This window comes from Salvia miltiorrhiza, chromosome 5 (assembly GCF_028751815.1).
Source record: "Salvia miltiorrhiza cultivar Shanhuang (shh) chromosome 5, IMPLAD_Smil_shh, whole genome shotgun sequence".
Classification (NCBI taxonomy): domain Eukaryota; kingdom Viridiplantae; phylum Streptophyta; class Magnoliopsida; order Lamiales; family Lamiaceae; genus Salvia; species Salvia miltiorrhiza.
In genome coordinates, this window is record NC_080391.1 from 28,114,800 (window position 1) to 28,140,980 (window position 26,181).

Consider the following 26,181-nt stretch of genomic DNA (forward strand, 5'->3'; position numbering starts at 1 on the left):
TAACATATTTTAATCTATATTTTTATTTCTATCGTTCACTTTGGCCCACTGAGAGCCGATATTCTTTGTCAACCAATGAAAGATTCTATATTCTAGACACATTTTAAAATTACCACTAAAAAAGTAAAAAATGAATGACAAGGAATAGTAAAATAAAAAAAATAAATATGTGGACGTTCCCCAAAAATACGAAATAAAATGGAATATTAATTATTTTTGAAACTTGTGCGTTTGCTATGCATATAAATAACAGCAGCAGCCAGTGGCGGACGCAGATGGGTGCAAGGGGGTACAGCTGTACCCCCAAAATTTTTTTTTTTTTTTAGTATATATACATATTATAATATATTTAGAAGTAATAATATACAAAGGGCCAAAGCCCAAGTCCGACACTTCCACCAAACACCATATTACCAGTTTTTAACTCCTTTTCTCTAATCCCCATACCCCCCAAAGGCCCAAGCCCAAGTCTCGACACTTTGTTTGGAGGCTGCTGGCGCTGGGGCCTACTTCATCCCTTCTTCTCAATTCTCCACATTTAATCAATCAATTACCTCAATTCTTAATTAAACAAAAAAAGTTGAAAATATACATTTTGCATTTGTTATTACTATTATATTTGTATTTTAGTAAAAAAAATGTTTAAAATGTATTGAAGGCCTTAAAAAAATTCTCGGGGGCTACCGCCCCCGAACCCCGTAGAAGTTCAGCTCCCTCAAAAAAATCCTAGCTCCACCAATGTTTATAAGATTATTTTTTGCATCCCCAATTTAAAAATCCTGGATCCGCCACTGGCAGCAGCTGCAAATGACGAAAACATCAAACTAAAACTCATTCTTGTGTTAAACTTTTCAATCTGTGTGGTTTGATTTGGAAAATGGGTTCTTACTCCAGCCCACACCATTCAGGAAATCCTTCACTTAAATTCATGCCCAAGGTAAGCATGTAAACATGCAAACATATGTACGTAAATTTATTCGGTTCCATACACACATAATGATGATTTTAATAATAAGGAGGGGAAGACGATGATCATCCATCCCAAGGATCTCACTATTGTTTGGGGCAACGACAACCGATACTGGAGTGTACCCAAAAAAGAGTGAGTAGTTGTTAATTAATTAATCTTATATATATATATATGAAGAGGTGCAATTGCAATTGCAGGAATTCGTTTGCAGAACTACAGCAGGTGAGCTGGCTGGAGGTGACGGGAGTGGTGGACGACACCACTCCAAACAAGAACTGCGAAGTAGGGTTTCGGGTATCATTGAATCCGGATGCATTCGGGTGGGGGAAGTATCCCATCTACATCATGATCAAGAAGGGGGGGAACACCTCCTGGACCAAGATCACCATAAACCCTAATCAAAAGGGGGGAGTTTGAAATCCGAGGGAGGTGGATGAAAGCCGATCACCACATCCAAAATAATGATCGCAAGCTCTTCTTCGGATTGTACGAGGTTTGGAGTGGCAAGTGGAAGGGAGGCCTCAAGATTCACTATGCATATATCAAGGACTTGCCATGAACCACATCATGCAACTTTCATACTTAATTATTTCCTACTTTTTCATGTAATGCAATGCTGAGAACATATTCTTCTTCTTTTCCGAAGAATTTAAGGTACAGACGACTCTCCTTTTGTAATAAGCTTTGCTTCTGCTTCATCTGGTAATAACTTTGAACTCATCATATTAGAGTTTATGTGATACAACAGAAGGCCAAAAACGGAACATCACTGGCAATCCGCAGTTGATTTGTATGTGTTGATTTAATATATCATGTGGCTAATATTTACTTTGAAGGTGAAATTTTTTACCTCGTTTTGAATCTCAGAGGGAGCAGAAATTTTACAAATTTTTTGAATATCATTATTCAACATTATATACTATTCATTATTCTCAAATTATATACTCCCTCCGTCCACGAATTAAAGCCCTACTTGCACTTAAATTTTTGTCCACCAATTAAAGCCCTATTGCGCTTTATGTACCTTTTTACTCTTCTTCTTTTCCTATATTTACTACCCTTTGCCACTAATGGACCCACCTTACAACAACTTTATCATTTTTATATTCTATATTTATTACACTTTATCACTAGTGGACCCACCACACAACACCTTTAACACTTTAGTCAACTACTTTATCACTTTAGTCAACTACCCTTATATTTCATCCACAACACATTTTTCAGCTTTCTTAGTCTCCGTGCCCACCCTCAAATGGGGCTTTAATTCGTGGACGGAGGGAGTATATATATAAAATTAAAAATGGTTAAATGCATGTAAATTCACGAATTTTAGTCAAAATTAATTTTTAACATGAATTTTTAAAAATTCATTTTTATACACCAACTTTGGGACACTATTCAATTTTAGCAACGAATTCATCTTCGGTGATTTAAAAAAGGGGTTATTGCTATAAAATACTCCCTCCGTCCCACTTAAGACGCAACATTGCTTTTGGGCACAAGATTTAAGGAGTTATATATTAAGGAGTGATAAAGTAGGAGAGAGAAGTAATAAAGTGATAAAGTAGGAGAGAGAATGTAATAAGAAAATATTTAATTAGTGATAAAGTAAGAAAGAGAAAATAAAAAAGTGATAAAGTAGGAGAAATAATGTAATAAGAAAATATTTAATTAGTGTTAGTTTTTGCCAAATAAAGAATGTAGCATCTTGGTTGGGACGGCCCAAAAAGGAAAATGTTGCATCTTGGGTGGGACGGAGGGAGTACATCAAGTTTGTCAATTTTCTGATTTATATCATCACTTTTTTTTTTTTTGGCCAGAAAATACATGAATTTATAATTTGTTCGTAAAAATCCCACAGTGAGTCTCTCCTGTGAAATCGAAACTTATGTGTCATTTACGTGGCACGGACGTAGCATTTAATTTATTTGAAAATGATGATGTGTTGCCACAAAAAATCCACCCCACACCCCCCCCCCCCCAAAAAAAAAACCCCAACCCAACAGACCCTTCCCACCGACCATCCCCCTTCCCCCCTCCCTCACCCTCGCCGCCACCACTTCTCCTGCCCGGCGGGCGGAGCTTTCCCCTTCCCCCTCACCCCCGCCGCCGCCACTTCTCCCCACCCAACAGACCATCCCCTCTGTCTCCCCGATCCAACAGACCTTCCCCCAACCTCCGACGAGCCGAGAAAGCGGGTCTCTCCAGCTGCCCCTCCTTGAACTCCACTGTCATTCTTTCGCCACTCGACTGCGCCGCCGTTGCAATTCGGATTCTTGGCGGCGCACTTCCACTCGACTGCCTTGCCAGCCACTTCTCCATCCCGGCGGAGCTTCCACCAACCCCATCGCCGGTGAAATTAACACTTCTGATAGATGGACCGTGGTGGTGATTCCATGAATCTGGTGAAACCATTAAGCTTTGGTGATTTGTGGTGAAATCGTTGATTGATGGCTTTACATCAGATTTTTTTGATGGAAACCCTATAATCTCCATGGCTGCAGTCAAGTTGTAGATTTGAGGGGGCGGCAGTCTCTGTTGGTGGAGGAGGGCGGCGAAGGGGTGAGGGCAGCCACGGACGGCGAGGGGGGGTGGGAAGCACTAATAGCTGCTTTCCCCTGCAATCTCTGCCATGCCTCTGAGAGAGAGAGAGAGAGAGAGAGAGAGAGAGAGAGAGAGAGAGAGAGAGAGGTGTATGTGTGATTTGACAATTCCGACAGCCACGTTGGTGATTCCGGCTATCACGTTGGCAATCTGACTGCCATCTCAGATTAATTTGGGTGAAATTGTAAATGGTGGGATAATTGCGAATAAATCTTAAATTCATGTATTTTCTGACAAAAAATAAAGGTCATGATATAAATCAGAAAATTGACAAACTTGATGAATTTTATGGCAATAACCCCTTTAAAAAAACATGTGGCACTTATGTGTAGGCTCGTTACCCTTTATCTTCTAACCTATCAGTCTTCCCGTGTGTTTTGGGGAGGGTAGTGAGCCTACCCAAAGTCCCACGAGTGTTTTTAAATCGCCAGAAATGAATTCATTGTTAAAATTGAATAGGGTCCCAAAATTCGTGTATAAAAATGGATTTTTGAAAGTTCATGTTGAAAATGGATTTTGACTAAAGTTCGTGAATTTAGATGCATTTAACCCAATTTAAAAATTTAACGTTACAGATTTATTCTCATTTCTCACCACATTTGTCCATTGTCATTAGATATTCTCCATATACATATAGGAATGAGGGATCCTGTCGATCTCACTCCCCTCATAATAATATACAGGTCCAGATATGGATTACACAATTTGATTACGTGACTCACTAGGAGCGTTACACGTGGCAGATGTCTTACAAGGTAAAATACACATAGGGGTAAAATATAAATAAAAATTTTGAAAAAATAAAATAAAAAATACTCCCTCCGTCCACCAAAAATAGTCCTAGAGGTGGACGACACGAGTTTTAATAAAAACAGTTATTGTATTGTGAGGGGAGAAATTGTTCCACTTAAATAGTAGTGCTTATAATGATAATTAATTATATTGTGAGTGGATAATATAGCCCACCATATGATAACTAGTTTCCAAAAATGGAAATGGACTAATTTTTGTGGACATCCCAAAATGGCAAAAAGAGATTATTTTTTGTGGACGGTGGGAGTACATTTTTTCTGTTGAACATTCAGTTTTTTTCATGTTCGACGTCAAAATTATGCATATAATTGAATACAAATATGCATATACATAAACACCGATATGCATAACGTTGGATAAAAATATGCATAAGAATATATGACCTGCCAGGTGACCAACGACGAGAGTCATCTGACGGTGTCGCATAATCCTATGCATATAATTGAACACAAATATATATATATATACATAAACACACACACATATATATATATATATATATATATATATATATAACGTTACACACAAATATGCATAGCACTATGCGACCTATCAGGTGAACAGCGGCGAGAGGCACGTGACGGGTCATATATTCTCATCATATTTCTAACCAACGTTATCCATATTTGTATTTACGTTTATGAATATTTGTGTTCAACTATATCCATAATTATGACGGCGACGAGCAGTAACGAAAGACACATGAGTAGGGGTGGAGCCAGAGGGCAGTCCCCACTGGACCCCCCTAGAATTTTCTAAAATTTCTAGGGGTATTTTTGTCATTTCACATATATTAATTAAAAATATAAAAATATAGTTTCTTTTCTAATTTTTAACATGAAATAATATAACACTCAATCTCTAGCATTTGAAAATTTTCTCATTCTTATTTCTTCCATCTCTAAATTGTTTGGGGTGTTAATCTGCCTATTTTCAATTCTTGTCTAATACTCGTTTCCTCTAGAACAAGCTCTACAATGCTTATTCGTGTATTCACTTTATAGCTAATATTCAATTTGATCTTGAATAATAATAATGTAATACTCTTAAATACTAAAATAAAATATAATTAGAACTTAACAGAGCTTGTCTTATATTGTTAACCTACCCATTCGTGATTTCAGCCAAATAATAATTTTTACATGTATTATGAGTTTTTTTTGGTACTATATTCTTTATTTTTACTTTTTAGTGTTTACACGGAATTAGGTTCTATTTTTATGCCAATTATGAATTTTCTCTCAGAATATATTTATAAATGTTGCTATACTAATGAAGCTATTATAGAGGGGTACTAGAACATGAAAAATAGGAAAGAAATGTTATGTTTATTTTATTTTTTTGACTTGTTATATAACTTAAATGACATTCTAATTGTGTTAATGGTTATTATTATTATTTTTTAACTATTAATTTGACTCCGTTGTGCCGAAAGTCTGGCTCCGTCCCTGCACATGAGGGGTCGCATAATGATATATTCTCATGCATATTTCTATCCAATGTTATGCATATTTGTGTTCAATTATATGCATAATTTTGATGAAACCGTGCCAAAAAAAAAATGAATTTTCGACCTAAAAAAAATTTATTAGTATTATTATTTAAATTTCTTAAAATTTTATTCCTATTTTACCCTTACTTGTATTTTGCTTTGGAAGCCCTTGTAAAGTATTTGTCACGTATCACGCTCCTATTGATGAGGACTGAAATATGCACCAGCGCTGTGCACTATATAATGGGAACATTTCTATTTATGCTTATGATTAGTATTATTATTATTAAGCTAACCAGTGCAGGTTTAATTGGAGATTTGGGATAATAAAAGAAATAATAGAGCTTCCAGCGTAGTCAAGCAAGCATAGGCGATTCAGACCAAGGTCAATGTGCTAAAGGGGCTTAATCCCAATTATCTTAGTAAATGGGCTTGAGGCCCTAGGGCTTATTTACATGCTTATAAATAGAGACTTAGTAGTAGGTTAGATCATCTCATTATTCATTCATCTCTTGTAAAATGTAATACTCTCTCGATTATAGTGAAAAATCCCCAACACCCCGTGGACGTAGGTCTTCTCGACCGAACCACGTAAATCCGATGTCGTTTACAGCTTTCTAGTTTAGGTGTTGGTCTTTGATTCACCACCTATTGTGCCAATTACACACATTGTGTGGTCCATATTTTTGATTTATATATTATGATCAGGGGGTGGATCTGCATGATCCACTCCATATATATACTCCCTCCGTCCCCCCAAATAACTTCCTATCCTTTTTGGGACATTACACCACTACTAATAATACTTTATTTATTCTTAGTTTTAACCTATCCAGCTACTAATAATACTACTAATAATACTACTAATAATACTCCCTCCGTCCCCCCAAATACTGTTCATCACTGTTCATCAAAAAAAAAAAAAACAAAAAACAATCCAGCTCGTTTCTTCCCGTTTTGTTCCTCTTAGTTTTCCGGCGACGCCGCCGTTCAACCATGAGATCTGACTTTCGCGGCCCCATCAGGAATCATCATCGATCTACATTATTCTCAACAAATGGTGGGGTGTTCTTCCCCAATCTTTCAGATCTAGGAGAGCCCGCTCAAAATCGATATTACTGTTCACCGAAGGGAAAGAATGGGGAAATGAAGGGGGGCCATGATTTTCGATTGGGGTCCCAGGCCGAGAAGGGGGATCCCTCTTTTTTGGATCTGAATTTACATCGCAGAGGGCACATCTCGATATGCTTTTCTCCACTGGAAGATTCCTGGTTTACGAATGGGAGAAGGCTAAATCTCCAAAAAATCTCATCGTCGACCGCCGGCCACCACTTCATCTGAAACTGTTCGTCAACATCGGCGCTGCGTTTAAAACGGCCGCCATAGCCGCTGAAGGGAAGCTAATTTGGGGATTCAATCTACATCTGGGAAATCTCTGATCCACATTCGAAATCCTTAAAGGAAAAGAGCCTCAATTCCAGAAATCTCCAAATCGAAGAAGACCCAGTGTCCCAAGCCGCCTCTTCACCAAACTTCATCACAGTGCCGCGCGCCGCCGTCGTGCACGTCGCCGACCGCTGTGCCTCCGATTACTGCCTAGGGGTTTAATATGTTATTGTTCCAATTCCGACGAGAGTCGCCTCAAATCATGCCGCCTAGCGGCCGCAACAACCGACGCTACCTTATTTTTCTTATTTCAACTCTTATTTCAATTTCTTAGAAATTTTAGGGGAATTCATTCTGACTTCTTCATTTTTCATTTGCTTTACCTTGATTTTCCAAAGGGATTACTGATGGTAAAGGCTCAGACGTAGAGACGCTGTGTGATGTGGGGTATTAGCGCAAGGTTGGCTTCGGCCATTAACATTGTTGAGGCCTCTTAATTTGGTCCAAATTAAATCCAGCTCCTCCGTAGCCAGCAAATCCACATGCTCCCTCTGAAAATGTCGCCACATCTTAGCCAGCTAATGAGAAAGGGGTGGATAGGAACGAGTACCAGAGCAATGCTGTTGCTGCTGAATACAAGTTACTACCGCCAATGAAGGAGGTATTTCTCCGCGATTTAGAAGACAGAGAACTGTGTTCCTGTTTCCAAGGGAAGGAAAACGCTTCTGGGGATTGGAGGAAAAATGATGGCAGATTCAGCCACGATTAAAGCACCTCACGAATCCAGCGAGCGAATCGCTGCCCCTCCATCGCCGTCAAACCTGAGTCCAACCTCTTCTGGATACCTGCCTTGTCTGTGCGTGTGATATTATAACAAGGGGGTTCAATTCCACAATTCCTTCAATCTCAGCTACTGAGATACCTACAGTAATTTTGTATCATCCCCAATTCTCAAAATTAAATTTTATTGAGCTCTCTAACTTTTATCTGCTCAAATTTTGTCCTGACTGTGCGAGATCAAGGCCGAGGTGAGGAAAGCGAAAGTACGGATTGAGGTAGCTGAGAAGAAATCCATCTGCGAAAGGCTTGAAAATTTTGAGTTTATGAATCAAGAAGTCATTCTTGAAAATCTAAATGATTGGGACATTTGGTTAACTTTTTTATTGTGTCTTACTTCGATTATGCAACACCAAGTATTTACACTCTTCCTGATAATTGGGAATTCCAATATTTTATAATTTTGGAAAAATGTGGGAAGATTTATTCAATTGCTAGTTGGGACTATTTAATTTGACAATTTTCTTTAATAATTCATTAATGGGAAGTTCATAAGAATAATATAATACCTTGCTTGAAAAATTGATTTTCTTGCTCACATATATGCATTCTTGACAGAATATTGTATCAAGAAATAAGTTCATTGGCCATGTATGGTTGGGTGTGAATTATGGTACTTAGTTATTTGTGATTGGGTGATTCTTAGAATACGAAATATTTTGTTGAGAATAAGCATACCAAAATAGCTTTGAGCTAGTTGATTACATGATCAAAGTCGATTTACAGCCCTATCTAAAGGGGCTCTCATATTATTACTAATATATGTGCTTAAGAATTTTTGTAGCACAGGATAAACAAATTTGGGGAATGATTTGAACAATTATGGTAAATACCATAATGTAAAACAGGGTAACCCACTAGTAAGTGGTAATTCAGGTATTTCACTGAACTCTATCAATGGGAGGAGCATGATTGGGATATGTTATATTTTATCACTTGGGCAAAATCATGATTTATATGATCTTTGATGGGATTTGAAAGCTTGAATGAATTCATTGGTATATGAATATGGGAATCAAGTTGGGGCAGTGGGTTATATAATCTAGGGTTCGAATTCTCTTTGCAGCCCTATCTCAAGGGGCTCTCATATTTCACTAATATTCTCGTTTAAGAATTCTTCCAGCACAGGATAAACAACTTTGGGGAAATACTTGAATGGATATGGTAAACACCATAACATAAAAACGGTAAACAACTTGTAAGTGGTAATTCAGGTACTTCGCTGAACTTTACCTCGTGGAACCATGTGAGCATGATAGGGGAGTATTACGCTTTATCACTAGACAAAATGATGATCTTAGGGTATTTTTATGGGAGCATGAAAGCATGATAGGGATTTGGAAAATATTCTACTTCTTTACTTGGGCAAAACCATGACTTATATGATCTGTGCTGGGATTTATGCAATAGTAATTATGTCTTGGAAGCTGCACACCTTCTGCATATGTGCCTAGGGCTAGATTATGAATTGACTAAGTACACGGAGCTGCACACCTTCTGCATATGTGCTAGGGCTTGAACTACAACTTGAATTATATTACTTGGGAACTGTAGTTATGCTAACTCTCCCACAATCATCACAAGCATGAGCACCAAACACACACACACTTAACATGTTCATAACAGAGTATTGCACATGTCACCAGAGGGGGGAGTAGGGTGTATACCCGTAGTCCCCAATTTTCAAATTCAAAAATTGCTTCTCAACAAGTCAAGGGAAAAACAGAGGGATCATGCTCCAGCAGAGCAAAGGGATCATGCTCCACCAGAACAGAGGGAAGCGCTCGTAAGCCACGAAAGTTGGTTGCACCCCCCAGGTCTTCCATGCTCCGTGCAGGGGGTTCTTTTAATCGTAAGCCGCGAAAGTTGATCGTGCCATCCGGGCCTTCCATGCTCCGCGCAGAGGTTGCACATAATCGTAAGCCACGAAAGTTGGTTGCACCCCCGGGTCCTCCATGCTCCGTGCAGAGGTTGCACTTAACCGTAAGCCACGAAAGTTGGTTGCACCCCTCGGGTCTTCCATGCTCCGTGCAGGGGGTTCTTTTAATCGTAAGCCGCGAAAGTTGGTCGTGCCATCCGGGCCTTCCATGCTCCGCGCAGAGGTTGCACATAATCGTAAGCCACGAAAGTTGGTTGCACCCCCCGGGTCCTCCATGCTCCGTGCAGAGGTTGCACTTAACCGTAAGCCATGAAAGTTGGTTGCACCCCCCGGGTCTTCCATGCTCCGTGCAGGGGGTTCTTTTAATCGTAAGCCGCGAAAGTTGGTCGTGCCATCCGGGCCTTCCATGCTCCGCGCAGAGGTTGCACATAATCGTAAGCCACGAAAGTTGGTTGCACCCCCCGGGTCCTCCATGCTCCGTGCAGAGGTTGCACTTAACCGTAAGCCACGAAAGTTGGTTGCACCCCTCGGGTCTTCCATGCTCCGTGCAGGGGGTTCTTTTAATCGTAAGCCGCGAAAGTTGGTCGTGCCATCCGGGCCTTCCATGCTCCGCGCAGAGGTTGCACATAATCGTAAGCCACGAAAGTTGGTTGCACCCCCCGGGTCCTCCATGCTCCGTGCAGAGGTTGCACTTAACCGTAAGCCACGAAAGTTGGTTGCACCCCCCGGGTCTTCCATGCTCCGTGCAGGGGGTTCTTTTAATCGTAAGCCGCGAAAGTTGGTCGTGCCATCCGGGCCTTCCATGCTCCGCGCAGAGGTTGCACATAATCGTAAGCCACGAAAGTTGGTTGCACCCCCCGGGTCCTCCATGCTCCGTGCAGAGGTTGCACTTAACCGTAAGCCACGAAAGTTGGTTGCACCCCTCGGGTCTTCCATGCTCCGTGCAGGGGGTTCTTTTAATCGTAAGCCGCGAAAGTTGGTCGTGCCATCCGGGCCTTCCATTCTCCGCGCAGAGGTTGCACATAATCGTAAGCCACGAAAGTTGGTTGCACCCCCCGGGTCCTCCATGCTCCGTGCAGAGGTTGCACTTAACCGTAAGCCACGAAAGTTGGTTGCACCCCCCGGGTCTTCCATGCTCCGTGCAGGGGGTTCTTTTAATCGTAAGCCGCGAAAGTTGGTCGTGCCATCCGGGCCTTCCATGCTCCGCGCAGAGGTTGCACATAATCGTAAGCCACGAAAGTTGGTTGCACCCCCCGGGTCCTCCATGCTCCGTGCAGAGGTTGCACTTAACCGTAAGCCACGAAAGTTGGTTGCACCCCCCGGGTCTTCCATGCTCCGTGCAGGGGGTTCTTTTAATCGTAAGCCGCGAAAGTTGGTTGCACCCCCCGGGTCTTCCATGCTCCGCGCAGAGTGCTCAAAGCTTGGATGGGAAGCAGCAAAGGAGGGAAGCAGCAAAGGTATGCATACAAATGAGGGAAGCAGCTGAGGAATGCTCTGCCATGATTTCACTGCTCTGCCGTGATTTCACTGCCCTACTGTGATTTCACTGCTCTGCAGTGATCCCAATGCTCAGCCACCGTCCGTGATCCCAATGCTCTGCCGCCGTCCGTGATCCCAATGCTCTGCCGCCGTCCGTGATCCCAATGCTCTGCCGCCGTTCGTGATTCCAATGCTCTACCGGGATCTCAATCCTTTGTCGGGATTTCAATGCTCTTCCGGGATTTCAATCCTTTGTCGGGATTTCAATGCTCTGGCATGATTTCAATACTCTGCCGCAGTTCTCTGCTCTGAAAGGGCATTTCTCTGCTCTGACCGGGCTGCTCTGAGGGACAATTCTCTGCTCTGAGGGACAGTTCTCTGCTCTGAAAGGGCATTTCTCTGCTCTGACCGGGCTGCTTTGAGGGACAATTCTCTGCTCTGAAGGACAGTTCTCTGCTCTGAAAGGGCATTTCTCTGCTCTGACCGGGCTGCTTTGAGGGACAATTCTCTGCTCTGAAGGACAGTTCTCTGCTCTGAAAGGGCATTTCTCTGCTCTGACCGGGCTGCTCTGAGGGACAATTCTCTGCTCTGAGGGACAATTCTCTGCTCCGAGGGACGTTTCTCTGCTCTGAAAAGACATTTCTCTGCTCTGACGGGCATTTCTCTGATCTGATATGCATTTCTCTGCTCTGATCGGGCTGGGATACTTCTCTGCTCTGACCGGGCTGGGGTATTTCTCTGCTCTGACCGAGCTGCTCTGATGGGAATTTCTCTGATCTGATAGGTATTTCTCTGCTCTAACCGAGCTGCTCTGATGGGAATTTCTCTGATCTGATAGGTATTTCTCTGCTCTGACCGGGCTAGGCATTTCTCTGTTCTGATCGGGCTGGGGTATTTCTCTGTTCCACTCTACGGGCTACACTATTTTGCGCCTCTGCTTTATGGGTTGTTTTGATCTATTCTAATCACTGCTCAGCGAGAAGTAAGCCGCCTCTTGGGCGTGCCAATGTTATCTATTGGTCTTCTCACGCGCTGGATTTTTTACGCGCTCAACAACAGGGTATATTGTTCAGACTCGACAAATATTTATGACGGGTTTTCTCACATGATCAAAGTATCATATTTCTCAACTTCGACACGGGTCTTCCTATGTTATTCGGGTATTCTTGCAGCGGTCTTCTGGTTCATCCAACACAAAGCATTTATATTGCTTATCTATGCAAAGTATTCAATATGGGGTATTCTCAGCGCTGGTCTTCTTATGCGCCCAAAGAAATGGAAATTATTTATCTTTGTCAACATTCAACAAACAAGAAGGAAATCTAACTTGGAACTACAATTCCAAAGTCAAGGGGAAAATGCTTATCTTTGCTTTCTTATAATATTAAAACTCTTATGTCTTCATGATTTGCAGGGATTAAGGAAACAGCACAGCGCTGGCTTTAACAATACTTCGCTGGCTGAACACGAAGAATACCCGGTTCAACCAGACCAGGGGGGGAGTAGCTGATGAGGACTGAAATATGCACCAGCGCTGTGCACTATATAATGGGAACATTTCTATTTATGCTTATGATTAGTATTATTATTATTAAGCTAACCAGTGCAGGTTTAATTGGAGATTTGGGATAATAAAAGAAATAATAGAGCTTCCAGCGTAGTCAAGCAAGCATAGGCGATTCAGACCAAGGTCAATGTGCTAAAGGGGCTTAATCCCAATTATCTTAGTAAATGGGCTTGAGGCCCTAGGGCTTATTTACATGCTTATAAATAGAGACTTAGTAGTAGGTTAGATCATCTCATTATTCATTCATCTCTTGTAAAATGTAATACTCTCTCGATTATAGTGAAAAATCCCCAACACCCCGTGGACGTAGGTCTTCTCGACCGAACCACGTAAATCCGATGTCGTTTACAGCTTTCTAGTTTAGGTGTTGGTCTTTGATTCACCACCTATTGTGCCAATTACACACATTGTGTGGTCCATATTTTTGATTTATATATTATGATCAGGGGGTGGATCTGCATGATCCACTCCATATATACTCCCTCCGTCCCCCCAAATAACTTCCTATCCTTTTTGGGACATTACACCACTACTAATAATACTTTATTTATTCTTAGTTTTTAACCTATCACCATTTTCAATACTAATTATAACACAATTTCATCATTTTTAATAATAATTAATATTTTTTCTTAACTATCAATACACTTAACAATTTTTCCTTAAAACTCGTGTCGTCCTCTACTAGGAAATTATTTGGGGGAGAGGGAGAGTATATTATACTTTGGGTGTTGGGTGGAAATGACCAAAGCATTCTCTCATCTTGTTTTGTACGGCTATTTTCATGAAGTCCACGGAAGGAATAAAAATGGAAATCTTTGTCACAATGTTAAGAAATTCATTTTACATGCAAATTTTTGATTATCTATATATAAGGAGAATTTCAAACGAACCCTTATTTGAATGTATGTATGATATAGATGTAGGTAGATAAAGATATAAGACTCCGTGGCTACACGTAGAGGGATTCTAAAAGTTGATTCTCTTGAATGTGACTTTGATTAGATGCCATTGGTCTCACCCGCTGCGATCGAGAATCTATATCATGATAAGCCTCAAATATAAAATAACTTTTCATACTGTCGATAGAAATGGACGTCAGTCAATAACTAGATGATATTTAAGGAGAGTTTTGCTTGAAATTCTCTTAAATCGAAAGCCACAATTTAATAACATTACAAATATACTCACTTTGTTCCCAAAGAGTGCGCACACAACACACTTTTTTCTCACACAAATTTTAAAAATTTTAATTAAGCGTATTATGAGTAGAGAAAAAGGCACAACTCATATTTATTGTAAATAATTTAAAAAATTAAAGTTATAAAATTAAGAATTTTGTCCAAATATAGAACTTGTACACTTTTGTATGACAAACAGAAATAACAAAATGTACACGCTTTATGCGCCGTAGGTAGTATATATTATCAATTTTATTTTTTAAAATCAAATATATCATCAAATTTAGTAGTAGAATTTGCAAGATTTTTTTTTAGAATTACAAGAGTATCTATTATATAATCAAATAAACAACTCACACATAGTTGAGACCTCTACACCATATAAAGGTGGGAAAATTATCCTCACGCAGGCAAAACCACTACCCATACAAAAGTGAAAAAACTACATGAACGCAGACGAAATTGAACTCAATACCACTCATAAAAGAGAATCTTTTGGTGTTTCAGTTTTACCACTCATACGAAATTGAATTCGCAAGATTATTGAGTTCAAATATCACTATAGTTTTATAAGCTAGTAGTTCAAGGTTTCTTTTGCCTGTATTCGGCCAGAAAAAGATCACAGTTCACCAAATTTAGATAGTCTATAAATAAATATATTTTAAACCAAACAAAAATTATGGAATGGTGTCCTCATTCAGACAACATCATGGCATCAAAATCCAGAATATAAAGAAAAATTAGATTAAAGCAAGGTGTTCTGGCATTCATCCACAACATAGCACCAGCACCAGCACCACTTCATCACAAGATAAGAATATAAGAGCGGTGCACGCACCAACGACGGTTATAGCAAGCATGCATGATCTAAGTAGATCAGATTGCCAACCATATAATATCTAAAGATCAAGAATCAGAATATGATGCTGAAAAAATATCAAATGCAGCAAAATGCATAAAGTTAAGCTACAAATGCCACCTTTTATAATGTGAACGCTGAAAAGAAGAATAAGTGTTGGATGTAACACAAGATAGAGGGCATCGATCCTAGTAAGCAGCATTTTTTCTATATAAACAGCAATTCACAGGCAAATTAACAGTAAGCTAGTGTTCGTTCTGTCATCTACCTTAATGGGTGCCGGGTCATCACAAGATCAGGAGTTGGAGCCAAATGGTGAAGAATTAAGCAAGAATGGGAAACAAAGCAAGAAGGGTGAAGCCAAAGCAAATCAGAGTAGCAAACGAGTTTCGTTACCTCATAACTGTGAAGATATTCTGAAGCATGCTGCTTCGCCCGTTGATATATCCGCGACAAATATCCAGGAAGTACTTTATACAGGTGTTTACTTGAACCAGAAGCGGAAGGCAAGTATGCGGCTTTTTCTTTAGTTTTGTTAACAGTAAAGTATTTATTCAGTTTAAACTTCATTGCAAATCAATTACACATTTGAGTATTGAAGATATTATCGTTTGAGAATTGAAAGAAAGAAAAGGGAAAACATTGGTCGTACCATGCTACGAATACCTCTTATTCTGTTTCTAATAGAATACTTCGATTCTGCAGAAGTACTGGGTTGATAAGCAGTCAAACTGCAACTGCTTCATGATTTTTGCACAAAGTCTTTCGATAACTTGGGCGGAAGATCAAAGGTTCTGGCACTGGCCCTTGCTGAAAGAATCAAGGTAATGACTAGAATCAACTTTGAAGTGATTGGATGGTAGAACTCGATCAAATTATTAAAATCATTATTTCAATAATGGATGCTTGCACCTGCAAAGATAATGGTTTTTATTTTTTTATGGAAATATAATCAATATACACAAGTCATCAAACATTGGCATATTGGATTGCAAAGCAAATGAAAATGCTACTGATAAAAATCAACAGCAACCATGTACAGTTTGACTCTGAGTAATATTTGTATGTTGCAGTGACGAACATCTTGCAGCTGCTGAACTGCTCGACGTTTGCTGGCTAGAGGTACATGGAAGATTCGAGATAGAAAACCTCTCACCAGGAAGACTGTATGAAGTTGTATTCGTTGTGATGCTGAAGGATCCTGCTTACGGATGGGAAGTTCCTGTGAATCTGAGACTCACTTTACCCAACGGAACTAGACAAGAACATAAGGAAAATATGATGGAGAAGCCAAGAGGAATCTGGATAGACATCCCAGCAGGAGAAATCAAAAGCTCAGCTGAGAAGACTGGAGAGATGGAGTTCTCTTTATATGAATATGGAGCAGAATGGAAGAGAGGGCTCTTAATAAAAGGAGTTAAGATTCAGCCAAAAGCTTGAGTTCAGAAACATTGGGGTATTTCTCAACATGGAATCATTACTTCCATATAACGAGGATTTATAAGTTTCTGCTTTAGTAGGATTAGCGAACAAGTGGAATAATAATTGCATCCACTTTCATAATCTGAAGTGGAGTTATTGATTAATGCTTCTTCAGACTAACATAATGGAAGGTAGATATTGCAATTTTAACTTAAGTTCTTCAGCAGCAAATTCTAGTTGTTCTTATTCATGTGTGCTCAAGGAGAAAGATAGGCTTGCTAGTATGTCTTGTGTTTGAACAAATTTGGCACCTATTACTATGTCGAACTTAAACTGCTAAATTAAATCTGCTGAGTGGGACCACTTTGACAGGCTCAAAATTCCGAACACTAGTTCCAAGATATATACTCAAAAATATATTCAAGACAAAAAGACAAAGGTAGGAATCATAAGCAGTTTTATTCATAGATTGATTGGCAGGAGAAACAAGAAAGGACCATCATATTAGTGAGACTGAAGAAATTTCTTGCAAGGTAAAGCATGTGTAGGTCACACGTTAGGAGATCTCCAAAAGAAAGAGTCAGAAATAGACCTGATCTCCACAGGAAGCCTGGTGCAAAGCCATCAAATAGGCCTCTCAAATTTCTGTGTGATAATTTTCAGGCTTGTACCATAGTGAAAAATCGATGCCTTTGTCCTTCAATTTCTCTGTTGCTGGTCCAATTCGCTCAAGAAGCTGCAACCAATCGTGTAAAAGGAATTCTGATAGAGTTAAGGTGGAGATAACACAGAAAACAAACAAGAACACTAATATTGAAAGATAAACTAGAACAGAATGATACTATGGAACTCCTCTGCAGAGGCCTACAGCAACACATCTGTAACAATCAATCTGACCTCAACGTGTCTGACTCCTACTGCAAGCTGAACTATAAATAGATCAATAAGCAACGCTAATCTAATTAGCCCATGGGCAGATGGGCTTCTATTCCAACTAAAGACAGCTGACCCCAAAAGAAAATAAACTAACTAACAAAAAGACTAATTAAAAGATAACGAGAAATAAAATAAAAGACTGCTTCGTGTGCTATCAAATTCCTCATAGAAGACTATCTTCCTAATCCTAATATGTTTCAATTATCTGCTTAAACCCAAGCACAAGTAAATCTGAATATCAGTGTGACAAGGTCACTAACCTTAGAATGAAGCACTCCATTGGATACCAAGACGGATCTGTCAAATACAGAAAATTTTCCACCATCCATGCATGAAACTGTTCCCCCGGCCTCTTCAACTATCTACTTGAAAGCATGAAAATCTAAGTGATAGAAGTAGATATAAAACATGCACAAGTTTATTTTCCTTTTACCATCAGACATATTAAATTGATGTAACATAGCATACTCAGAAATAACCAAGAGATGAAAAAGGAGGAGAAATTACCAAAACACCAGCGGCCATATCCCATGGTTTAAGACGATACTCCCAGTAGGCTTCTACAATTCCCAGGGCTACGTGAGACATGTCAACTGCTGCTGCACCAAGCCTCCTCACACCCTGCATATTGGGAGTCAAAAGGAGATTGTAAGTAGAGGTTTGAGCCATTTTTTAGTGAACAAGTGAGTTACAAACATAAGAATACAATATCAAGATGTAACTTGTCATGTAATCATAGATAGAAGAGTGTTTACCCGACTAATGTCAGTGAATTCCTTGAATAGTTCCATATTGGTTGCCCATGGATCATTATGTTCATATCCAAACCCAGTAACCAAAAGTGATCTCTCAACCTAGTATTGATTACAGTAATTGGTAATTAGAGTATAAGAGAATATGCAGATATACAAATTGCCATGGGATATGATAAGGTTGGTTAAGAAAGATATACTTGGATCAAGCCAGCCATGCCCTTACTACATGATAACTCACCTTATCAGTTTGGCTCACATGAATTTTCTCTCCGTTGCAGAATGCACCTTTACCTGGAATTTCAAGAATGCTGAGTTAACCTGTAAAAACTACAAATATGCTTCAAATTTTAAAGAGTACGAAAAATAATTTTCTACCAGCAGCTGCAGTAAAAGTCCGAGTATTCCAACACTTAGGTCCACCAACAAACTCTACCTGCGACGGAGATAACATGATCAACCTCTGATCTATTTCAGAATCCTGTTATACTAGTAAACTTCAAATCAATTGTAAAATCATTCATAACGCATGTGCCAAGTTACCACAGAGGCAGCAGCTGGCTTTCCTTTGTAAAGTACACCAATGGAAACCGCAAAGCTGGGGTAGCAATGAGCAAAATTTGTGGTACCATCTGCATTGAAGTTGAAATAAGATCGGAAAGGCAGAAGGGAAACCGTGGTTGAAATTCGAGGTTTACTTCCCAAGTCAAGTTGATCCCAACAACCCCATAATCACTACTACTGATAATAACAGTTTTCACCAACTACAAACAATTATGATATCATAATGATAATAGCATCTCGAGTTCACAATTTCAAGAAGTAAATGGGCGGGCATGCTACATAGCAGTAGTTACACCCTTGATTTGGGGCTTGATGAGCAGTACCTAGGGGATCTATACACCAAAGATAATCAGAAGATGAATTCCCAATGATCCCTCCTTCCTCCCCCAGAATGAGGTGGTCTTGGAAATTCTTCTTTACCACATCCAGAATAGCAGCCTCACTCATTTTATCCGTGCTGCAGAATATTCGTTCAGTGGGTACATTAAAATCCTAACCAAGTAAAAGATGATACTAAGACAACACACAAAATAATTATGAATGGACGATCACCTAAAACACACAAGATATATAAGAATGGAAGCTGTTTATCTAATATCATAACGTATACATGCATTGTTGACGAAAGATATCCATTTAAAACAAAAAAAGGGGGGGGGGGGGGGAAGAAAAAGAATAACATGAAAAACAGATGGGATTTCTGGAGATGAAAGGGCCACCATCAGCAGGGACGGAGCCAGGGGGGGCTAGAGCCCCCTCCCAATTTTTTTTTTTTTTTATAATTTTAAAATATATATAGATATATGTTTATACCTATTATAAAATAATTTTGTTTTATAAAAGAGTATTTGGTTATTATATTCTCTCATATATACTTAATTTAAGGATAATTTTGTTATTTAAAACTATATAATCTATGAAATATTGTTTGTTATTATTACTATTATACTTGTCTTTTAATAAAAAATGCCTAATATGTATGAAATGCTAAAAAAAATTATAATGTATTGAAACTAATTTGTAATATATAGAAAATATTAATCTATGAACATGATGTTTGTTATTATTATTATTATGCTTGCCTTTTAATAAAAAATGTCTTAAATATACGGAATGTCCAAAAAAAGTTTTGTGATATATTGAAACTATATAATCTATGAAAATATTGTTCGTTATTATTAGTATTATGCTCGTATTTTAATAAAAAAAATACCTTAAATATATAGAATGCCCAAAAAAAAAATTCTCGGGGGCGGTTCAGCCCCCCCTAAACTTAATTCCTGGCTCCGTCCCTGACTATCAGTAGTCAAGTTTGCAATAAATTCAATCCAAATACTACAATAAACCTTCAGTCACAGAATTTCTCATCGAACTACTCTTGCCTCACAATGCAACTTAAACGAGATGTCAATGTCAATACAATCAGGCTGTTTTTCGCAAATATACCCACAATTGTTAACCTTCACTCGCAAACTAAAACCATAAAATAACCTTCTCAACAAGTTAATACATCCATCAAAAGTAGGATAAATTCAGAATGGCAGCAAGTCTTACTCAGTCACCAGATCAGTCAATCCCTTGTATGTTATATTTCGAGGCTTATTCACTGCGTCCATTATCACCTGAAAGATAAAGTAGAAATTTAGAGCATTCATTCGTAACATATTCTAAATAACAATCTCAGGATTATAACTAAGACACACTCACGCGCGCGCGCACTATTAACTTGATGGAAAAGGGAAAGGGAAAAAATAAAGAATTCAAGCGACGCTCTCAATTAGCATACCAATACCAATTAATCTAATGTTATCACCAAACAATACTTGCATTCTAAATATTCGTCTAATAATCCCCCAAATTACCAATTATTCTCCACCACAAATTTGTTATAAATATACAGAAGAAAAGAATGAAACCTGAGCGCCAGTTTTGGCGGCAATTTCAATCACAGCGAGAAGCCGATCAGAAGGAATGGGACCCGTCGATTCCGCTCCGACTTTGAAATACTGTTTTTCCTCAGAAACGTCTGATAAAACAGCTTTCGTGCACAGTCCCCTTCTACAGCTGAAAGCAGAGGGCAGTGTTGGATAAAATTCATGTTTCAGAGGCCGCGGATTTGCAGTCGAGCTCCTAGCAAACGAGAAGGTCGGCAGTTCGGAAGGAAGAATTGAAATGGGTTTACGAGATAATCGGGTGAGATTGAGTGTGGATGATGAAGCAATTATGCACCGTCCCATACTTCGGAAAGATTGAGGATTTACTTCCGTTTTTTTCTGTTTTCTTTTTCCTTTTCCGGTAGAGAGAGAAATGTTTGCAAAAAGAAATCTGCCAAGGGTTAACAGCCAACTAGTATTTTACCGCGGGTACAAAATTCACAAATACATGAAATATAATTATAAACATAAGAAAAAATATCATATTAAATAAAGCAAAATATATATAACAAACAACAAAATATCTTATACAAATCAATTCCATAGAGTTCCATATAAACAATACTATTGAGAATAAAAAATTTCAAGTTTCAAATATCAATAATTAGTAACCATTTATATACGAACATAAAATGAATCAACCTATGAAATAATCAATGTGCAAGCTAAAATCAATCCAACCTATGAATTAGTAAATAATCAGTAACCCATGGAATAAAAAGCATGTTTATTACGTAAAAAGTTAAACGTAAAAGATATCCAATTACACGATTATATTTGTGCGAAATAATCAATCAAACTTATGGTCCCTACACAATATAACATTCTACCTTAAGAGAAATTAGGTTCATTTAATTACACAAAAGTATGGAATAATTTTTTTTCCTAAAAGCATAATATTTGTGCAAGCTAAAAAAAAACGACATTCTAAAATAAAAATCATAAATTTATATCTTATATTGAGACACTCAAATACTTTTCTTTGTTAGAGATCTTGGGTTCAATCCCGTCTGACGGTGATGTTTTCCCACTTTATGTGGTGATGTATTGTTATTGTATTATATTGTTTGGTGCTGAGGTCCCACATGCAGGGCGTTCTCGCCTATGTGCGGTGTTTTTTTTTTTGGGTTAATAGCCAAAAAATACACGAACTTTCACCAAAATTGCAAATTGCACATGACCTTCAAAATTGGCCTCAGAATACATGACCTTTTAATTTAATCGCGATTTTCCCCCGACGAGATTTCCGATCAGAGCCAAGTTTGACCGGTGATTATGTGGACATTACGTGGCATAGTACGTGGCTAAGTTATACACGCTGGCAAAAAAAGAGTAGAAAACGTTGTCGTTTTTTCTAACACAAGCTTCATCTCACCTTTTACACTTACGGTTGAATTTGGAGGGAAGATAGAACGTCGAAGGGGTTTTAGGCAAATCCAAGAAAAATCCAAGCAATTTCTTCAACTATTCCGACAACGAACAAGCTACGAAGGCAAAGAGATACGTTTGAAGAGCACGTCTGAAATCGAAGGAAGATAGAAGGTGGATTTCAGAGTGTGATAACATGGGTGGAAGGTATGTTCGTAAAATCGCGAATTTCAAGTGTGATATTAGATAGTTCTTAATTGTTTTATTTCGCAATCGGTTAGGGTTTGGAAAATGATTTTTTTTTTCGCTTTTACATTGCAGTGATAACTTCTCACTATTCGTTCATCATGGTGGAGAGTTTCGTGAAGTTCAGGGCTTTGATGCTTATGGTGGGGGTAAAAAGGTAGGGTTTCATGACCTTGATGTAGATAAGTTTGGTTTTTTTGATTTGAAGGATTTAGTGGAGAGTTTGGGTTATTCTGGATGGGCTAAGTTAGTCTATGTCGAACCTAAATCATATGTATTTAGGGTAATCAAAACCGATAAAGAGGTGATGGATATGTTGGGTTTCCTTACAGATGTTAATAGAGTTGTTAGCGTTTTTGTGGAGAGGGGGGATTAGGAAAAGTGATGTTGGGGCAGTTGATGAGGGTGATGCTGGGGCAGTTGATCAGGGAGATGCTGGGGAAGGGGAAGATGATCAGGGAGATGATGGGAAAGATGCTGAGGGAGATGCTGGGGAAGGGGAAGAGGATCAGGGAGATGCTGGGGAAGGGGAAGATGCTGAAGAGGGGACATATGAGCCTTCTCTTAAGGACTTATTGTCAAACTTGCCTATTATAGATTTAAGTGGAGGGGATTGGGTGCTTGAAAGGTATGATGGAGGATTAACAACTGACTCAGAGGAAGAGTATCTGCCCTCTAATGCTGAATAAAGTGATGATGCAGATGATGATAACAGGGAGGGTTTAGATGATGATAACATGGAGGGTTTAGAGGATGAAGGCTATGTGGCTGTTAAGAAAAAGCAGAGGGAAACAGGTCCAGGTCCTAGCTCATGGGTAGGGGATTTGCTGAAGACATGTAATCCTGTTAATGAGGAAGAGAACAAGTCAGATTACGAGGAATCTGGTGATGAGATTATTTCCTCTGAGAGTGATGGTGAAGGGCAGCTTAAGCAAAAAAATAGGTATGACCCAAAGGCAGATGACAAAGACCTAGACCTTAAGCTAGGCCTTAGATTTGAAGATGGGAAGCAATGTAAGGCAGCCTTAACAAGTTGGGCAATAGCTAATGGTTGGTTCATTAGATTTAGAAGAGTGTCTAAAGACCAATGTGAGGCTATCTGCAAGCCACCATGTAAGTGGAGGGTGTATGCGTCTGTTGTGGCTAAGGATGCAGCATTCATGATTAAGTCATACAAGGGGGAACATACCTGTAAGAGGGCTACAAAGAACAAGTTATTAAGTTCTAAATGGATAGCTAATAAGTACCTGCCAGTGTTCAGAGTAAAACCTAATTGGGATGTTAGTGAATTGAGGAGAGACATAGCTGATAGATTTGCAGTCGATGTTAGCAGGGATAGGTTATATAAAGCAAGGAAACATGCATTAAAGATTGTCAGAGGGTCGGTTGAAGAGCACTATGCATCTCTTAGGAGATACATAGCTGAACTGAAAAGAGTTGATGGAGAGGGCACATTTGATGTTGTTGTGGGCAGTGATGGGGTATTCAAGGGCCTGTACATATGTCATTCTGCATTGAGGAAAGGTTTTAAAGAGAGTTGTAGACCATTGATAGGCTTAGATGGATGTTTTTTAAAGACTTACTTGGGTGGGATTTTGATGTGTGCTGTTGGAAAGGATGGGAACAATCAGATGTTCCCAATAGCATGGGGAGTGGTCAGTGTTGAGAACGAGGTGAATTGGAGTTGGTTTGTGAAGCATCTGGTAGATGATCTCGAGATCGGCAGTGGTGAAAACTACACCTTCATCAGTGATTAAGCCTCCAACAGTGAAGAACATGCCTGGGCGGCCTAAGAAGAATAGGATTAGGGATCCCCATGAGGTTGATCCCAAAAATCCTAATAGGCTGAAAAGAAAAGGGCTAGTAATGACTTGTGGTAACTGTGGTGAGCGTGGTCATAACACAAGGGGCTGTAAGAAGGAGAAGGTCGAGAAGCCAACAAAAGAAAAGGGAGCAAAGGGGAGGCCTAAGAAGAATGAGGCTACAACAAAGGACAAGGGGAAGATGCATGTGATATCCAAGGCAGAGCAAAAGCAGATTGCCATGGAGAAGGCAATTGCAATGAGGGGTGCTGGACTCTACATCAGTGAGGGCAGTGGCAACCAATACTTTAGGGTATGTCATTACTCTTCAATTATTTTAGCATATGTGTATGATGATATGTTAACTCTTGCTGTCACTAATTCTTGCAGACACCTGATCAAAGGGGTGTCACCCATACCACCCACGGAGGAGAATCAAGTGGCAGAGGAAGAGGAAGACCAAGGGGTGGTGCAAGAGGAAGAGCTCGGGGTGGTGCAAGAGGAATCGCTCGAGGTGGTGCAGCCGGCAGTGTTGCAAGCAATCTGCCGTCAGGAAGCACATTGTTGGAATGCTCAGCTACACAAGAGAGCATTAACAAGTGATTGAAGACTACAACAACTTTTGATTTGCTTTTGAATCTAGGCTTTTGAATGTCAGTGTTGGATAAACATAAAACTATTCCACCTTTCTGTACATTATAACCTTTTTTTGGCACTTTTGAATCTGAAATGATGAATGAATGGAGATGACACTTTTGGTTAAGTTTGTGTATCTTTGTCAATCTTTATGTAAATTCATTGTCTTTGAATAGCTTCTGAATGGATGAATCAATGAAGAATGAAAGATAAACTACATTCAAGGGCATGCTTCTTCATTCATTAACAAAGGGAAAATTACATCTTAGAATACATAAACATAATTATCACAACAATCAAAGCAAAAGTGAGAATTCTAAGTCTACATTCCATTGCTTTGAACCTTGCTTCCACTGAACTTGGCAAATCTTTCTTTGCTTTGAACCTTGCTTCCACTGAACTTGGCATATCTTTCTTGTTTACCATGGACTCAAGGGCTTCAACTCCATCACCTTCATACCCACTGTACTTTTCACACATCATACCCTCCAATTCGACGATTGCAGCATCTCTTTCATTTCTCAATTTGTTAAAACAGAGCTTGTAATATGGTGTTAGCTCCGGATCGACCCAATCCCAATAACGACAATCCTCGCCATCTCTCTGTCCACATTCAACGTACCTCCTCTCTGGATTCTTCTCAGTGTGAGAAGTTTTCATAATCGCAGGTACTTTATGAAAACATCTCCTTTCAACGCCTTTACTCGACCTCTCAATTGACGAAGAACTTCGCGAATGACTCATTATTCTTCGTCGATCTGCCTTCTTTCTTCTCGATCTGCGTTTATCCCTTCAATTCGACGCCATTTCGTAAATCGGGAGAGCTTCCATTTTAGGCGTAAGAACCCTAATTGTAGAGAGAAAGAAGAGCTCGAACCCTAATTTCTTATATTAATTCGCATAATGTCACAATACGACGTCGTTCAGTGTGTTAAATTGTAAGTAATAAACGACGTCGTATTCTTACCATCGCCGGTCGACCACGTAGGCAAATTCCGGGAGCCACGTCAACAGTGGAGCATGTGTTGGTCAACGCGGGGGAAAATCACGATTAAATTAAAAGGTCATGTATTCTGAGGCCAATTTTGAAGGTCATGTGCAATTTGCAATTTTGGTGAAAGTTCGTGTATTTTTTGGCTATTAACCCTTTTTTTTTCCACCGTTGAATGTTGTTGAGGTCTCGTTTACGTGCGGGTTGCATAATTGATTATATTCATATACTTCTAGTAACTTTAAAAAAAAATCATATAACTAAATATGTTTACAATCTAAAATGTAAATTTTAAATATCAAATATATTTTATTATCTATTTTATATTTTTCATTTACTATTTTGCATAAATAGTGAAAATATTATTTCACAATTTGATACATTAAATGATTGTGAATAATTCTCAATTTAAATAAATAAGTTATATTATTTTACAATTGCCAATAACATTGACGAATAT

The 26,181-nt window shown here is 39.1% G+C and overlaps 4 protein-coding genes across 8 annotated transcripts in view; 2 read left to right on the forward strand and 2 right to left on the reverse strand.

Annotated features, from left to right (window-relative positions):
- The first annotated feature begins 800 nt into the window (after positions 1-800).
- LOC131026322 (protein PHLOEM PROTEIN 2-LIKE A9-like) lies at positions 801-1,693 on the forward strand. Its single transcript, XM_057956175.1, is given in 4 exon segments — positions 801-937; positions 1,017-1,102; positions 1,168-1,377; positions 1,379-1,693. Coding segments are annotated over 4 exon segments (507 nt in total). The 5' UTR covers positions 801-877; the 3' UTR covers positions 1,530-1,693.
- Positions 1,694-7,838: 6,145 nt separating this feature from the next.
- The window catches only part of LOC131025745 (uncharacterized), a 774,387-nt gene continuing 756,044 nt past the window's right edge, over positions 7,839-26,181 (reverse strand). Inside the window, exons 2-4 of the mRNA XM_057955532.1 lie at positions 10,131-13,416; positions 8,114-8,190; positions 7,839-7,967 (exon numbers count right to left, since the gene is read on the reverse strand). Coding sequence (XP_057811515.1) covers positions 7,839-7,967; positions 8,114-8,190; positions 10,131-11,382 — 1,458 coding nt within the window. The 5' untranslated portion in view covers positions 11,383-13,416. The remainder of the gene's footprint in view (positions 7,968-8,113; positions 8,191-10,130; positions 13,417-26,181) is intronic.
- Positions 14,739-16,702, forward strand: LOC131026310 (protein PHLOEM PROTEIN 2-LIKE A1-like). Its single transcript, XM_057956155.1, has 3 exons — positions 14,739-15,576; positions 15,776-15,894; positions 16,144-16,702. The coding sequence occupies exons 1-3, from the start codon at positions 15,343-15,345 to the stop codon at positions 16,508-16,510; spliced, it is 720 nt and encodes a 239-aa protein (XP_057812138.1). The 5' UTR covers positions 14,739-15,342; the 3' UTR covers positions 16,511-16,702.
- Positions 15,590-21,084, reverse strand: LOC131026299 (phosphatase IMPL1, chloroplastic). 5 transcript variants are annotated; one of them, XR_009102239.1, is made up of 12 exons: positions 20,661-21,082; positions 20,299-20,366; positions 19,068-19,201; positions 18,724-18,812; positions 18,559-18,616; positions 18,422-18,474; positions 18,184-18,282; positions 17,936-18,049; positions 17,689-17,790; positions 17,335-17,416; positions 17,085-17,254; positions 15,590-15,880 (listed from the first exon to the last, which is right to left on the reverse strand). XR_009102239.1 is itself a non-coding variant. In XM_057956128.1 (11 exons), exons 1-10 carry the CDS (start codon positions 20,979-20,981, stop codon positions 17,130-17,132), a joined length of 1,137 nt encoding a protein of 378 aa, XP_057812111.1. In that variant the 5' UTR covers positions 20,982-21,084; the 3' UTR covers positions 15,590-15,880; positions 17,085-17,129. The 5 variants fall into 5 exon arrangements, 2 of the variants coding, with proteins under 2 accessions (XP_057812111.1, XP_057812110.1); XR_009102238.1 differs by having other exon boundaries at positions 15,590-15,982; XR_009102237.1 differs by having other exon boundaries at positions 15,590-15,982; positions 17,085-17,416.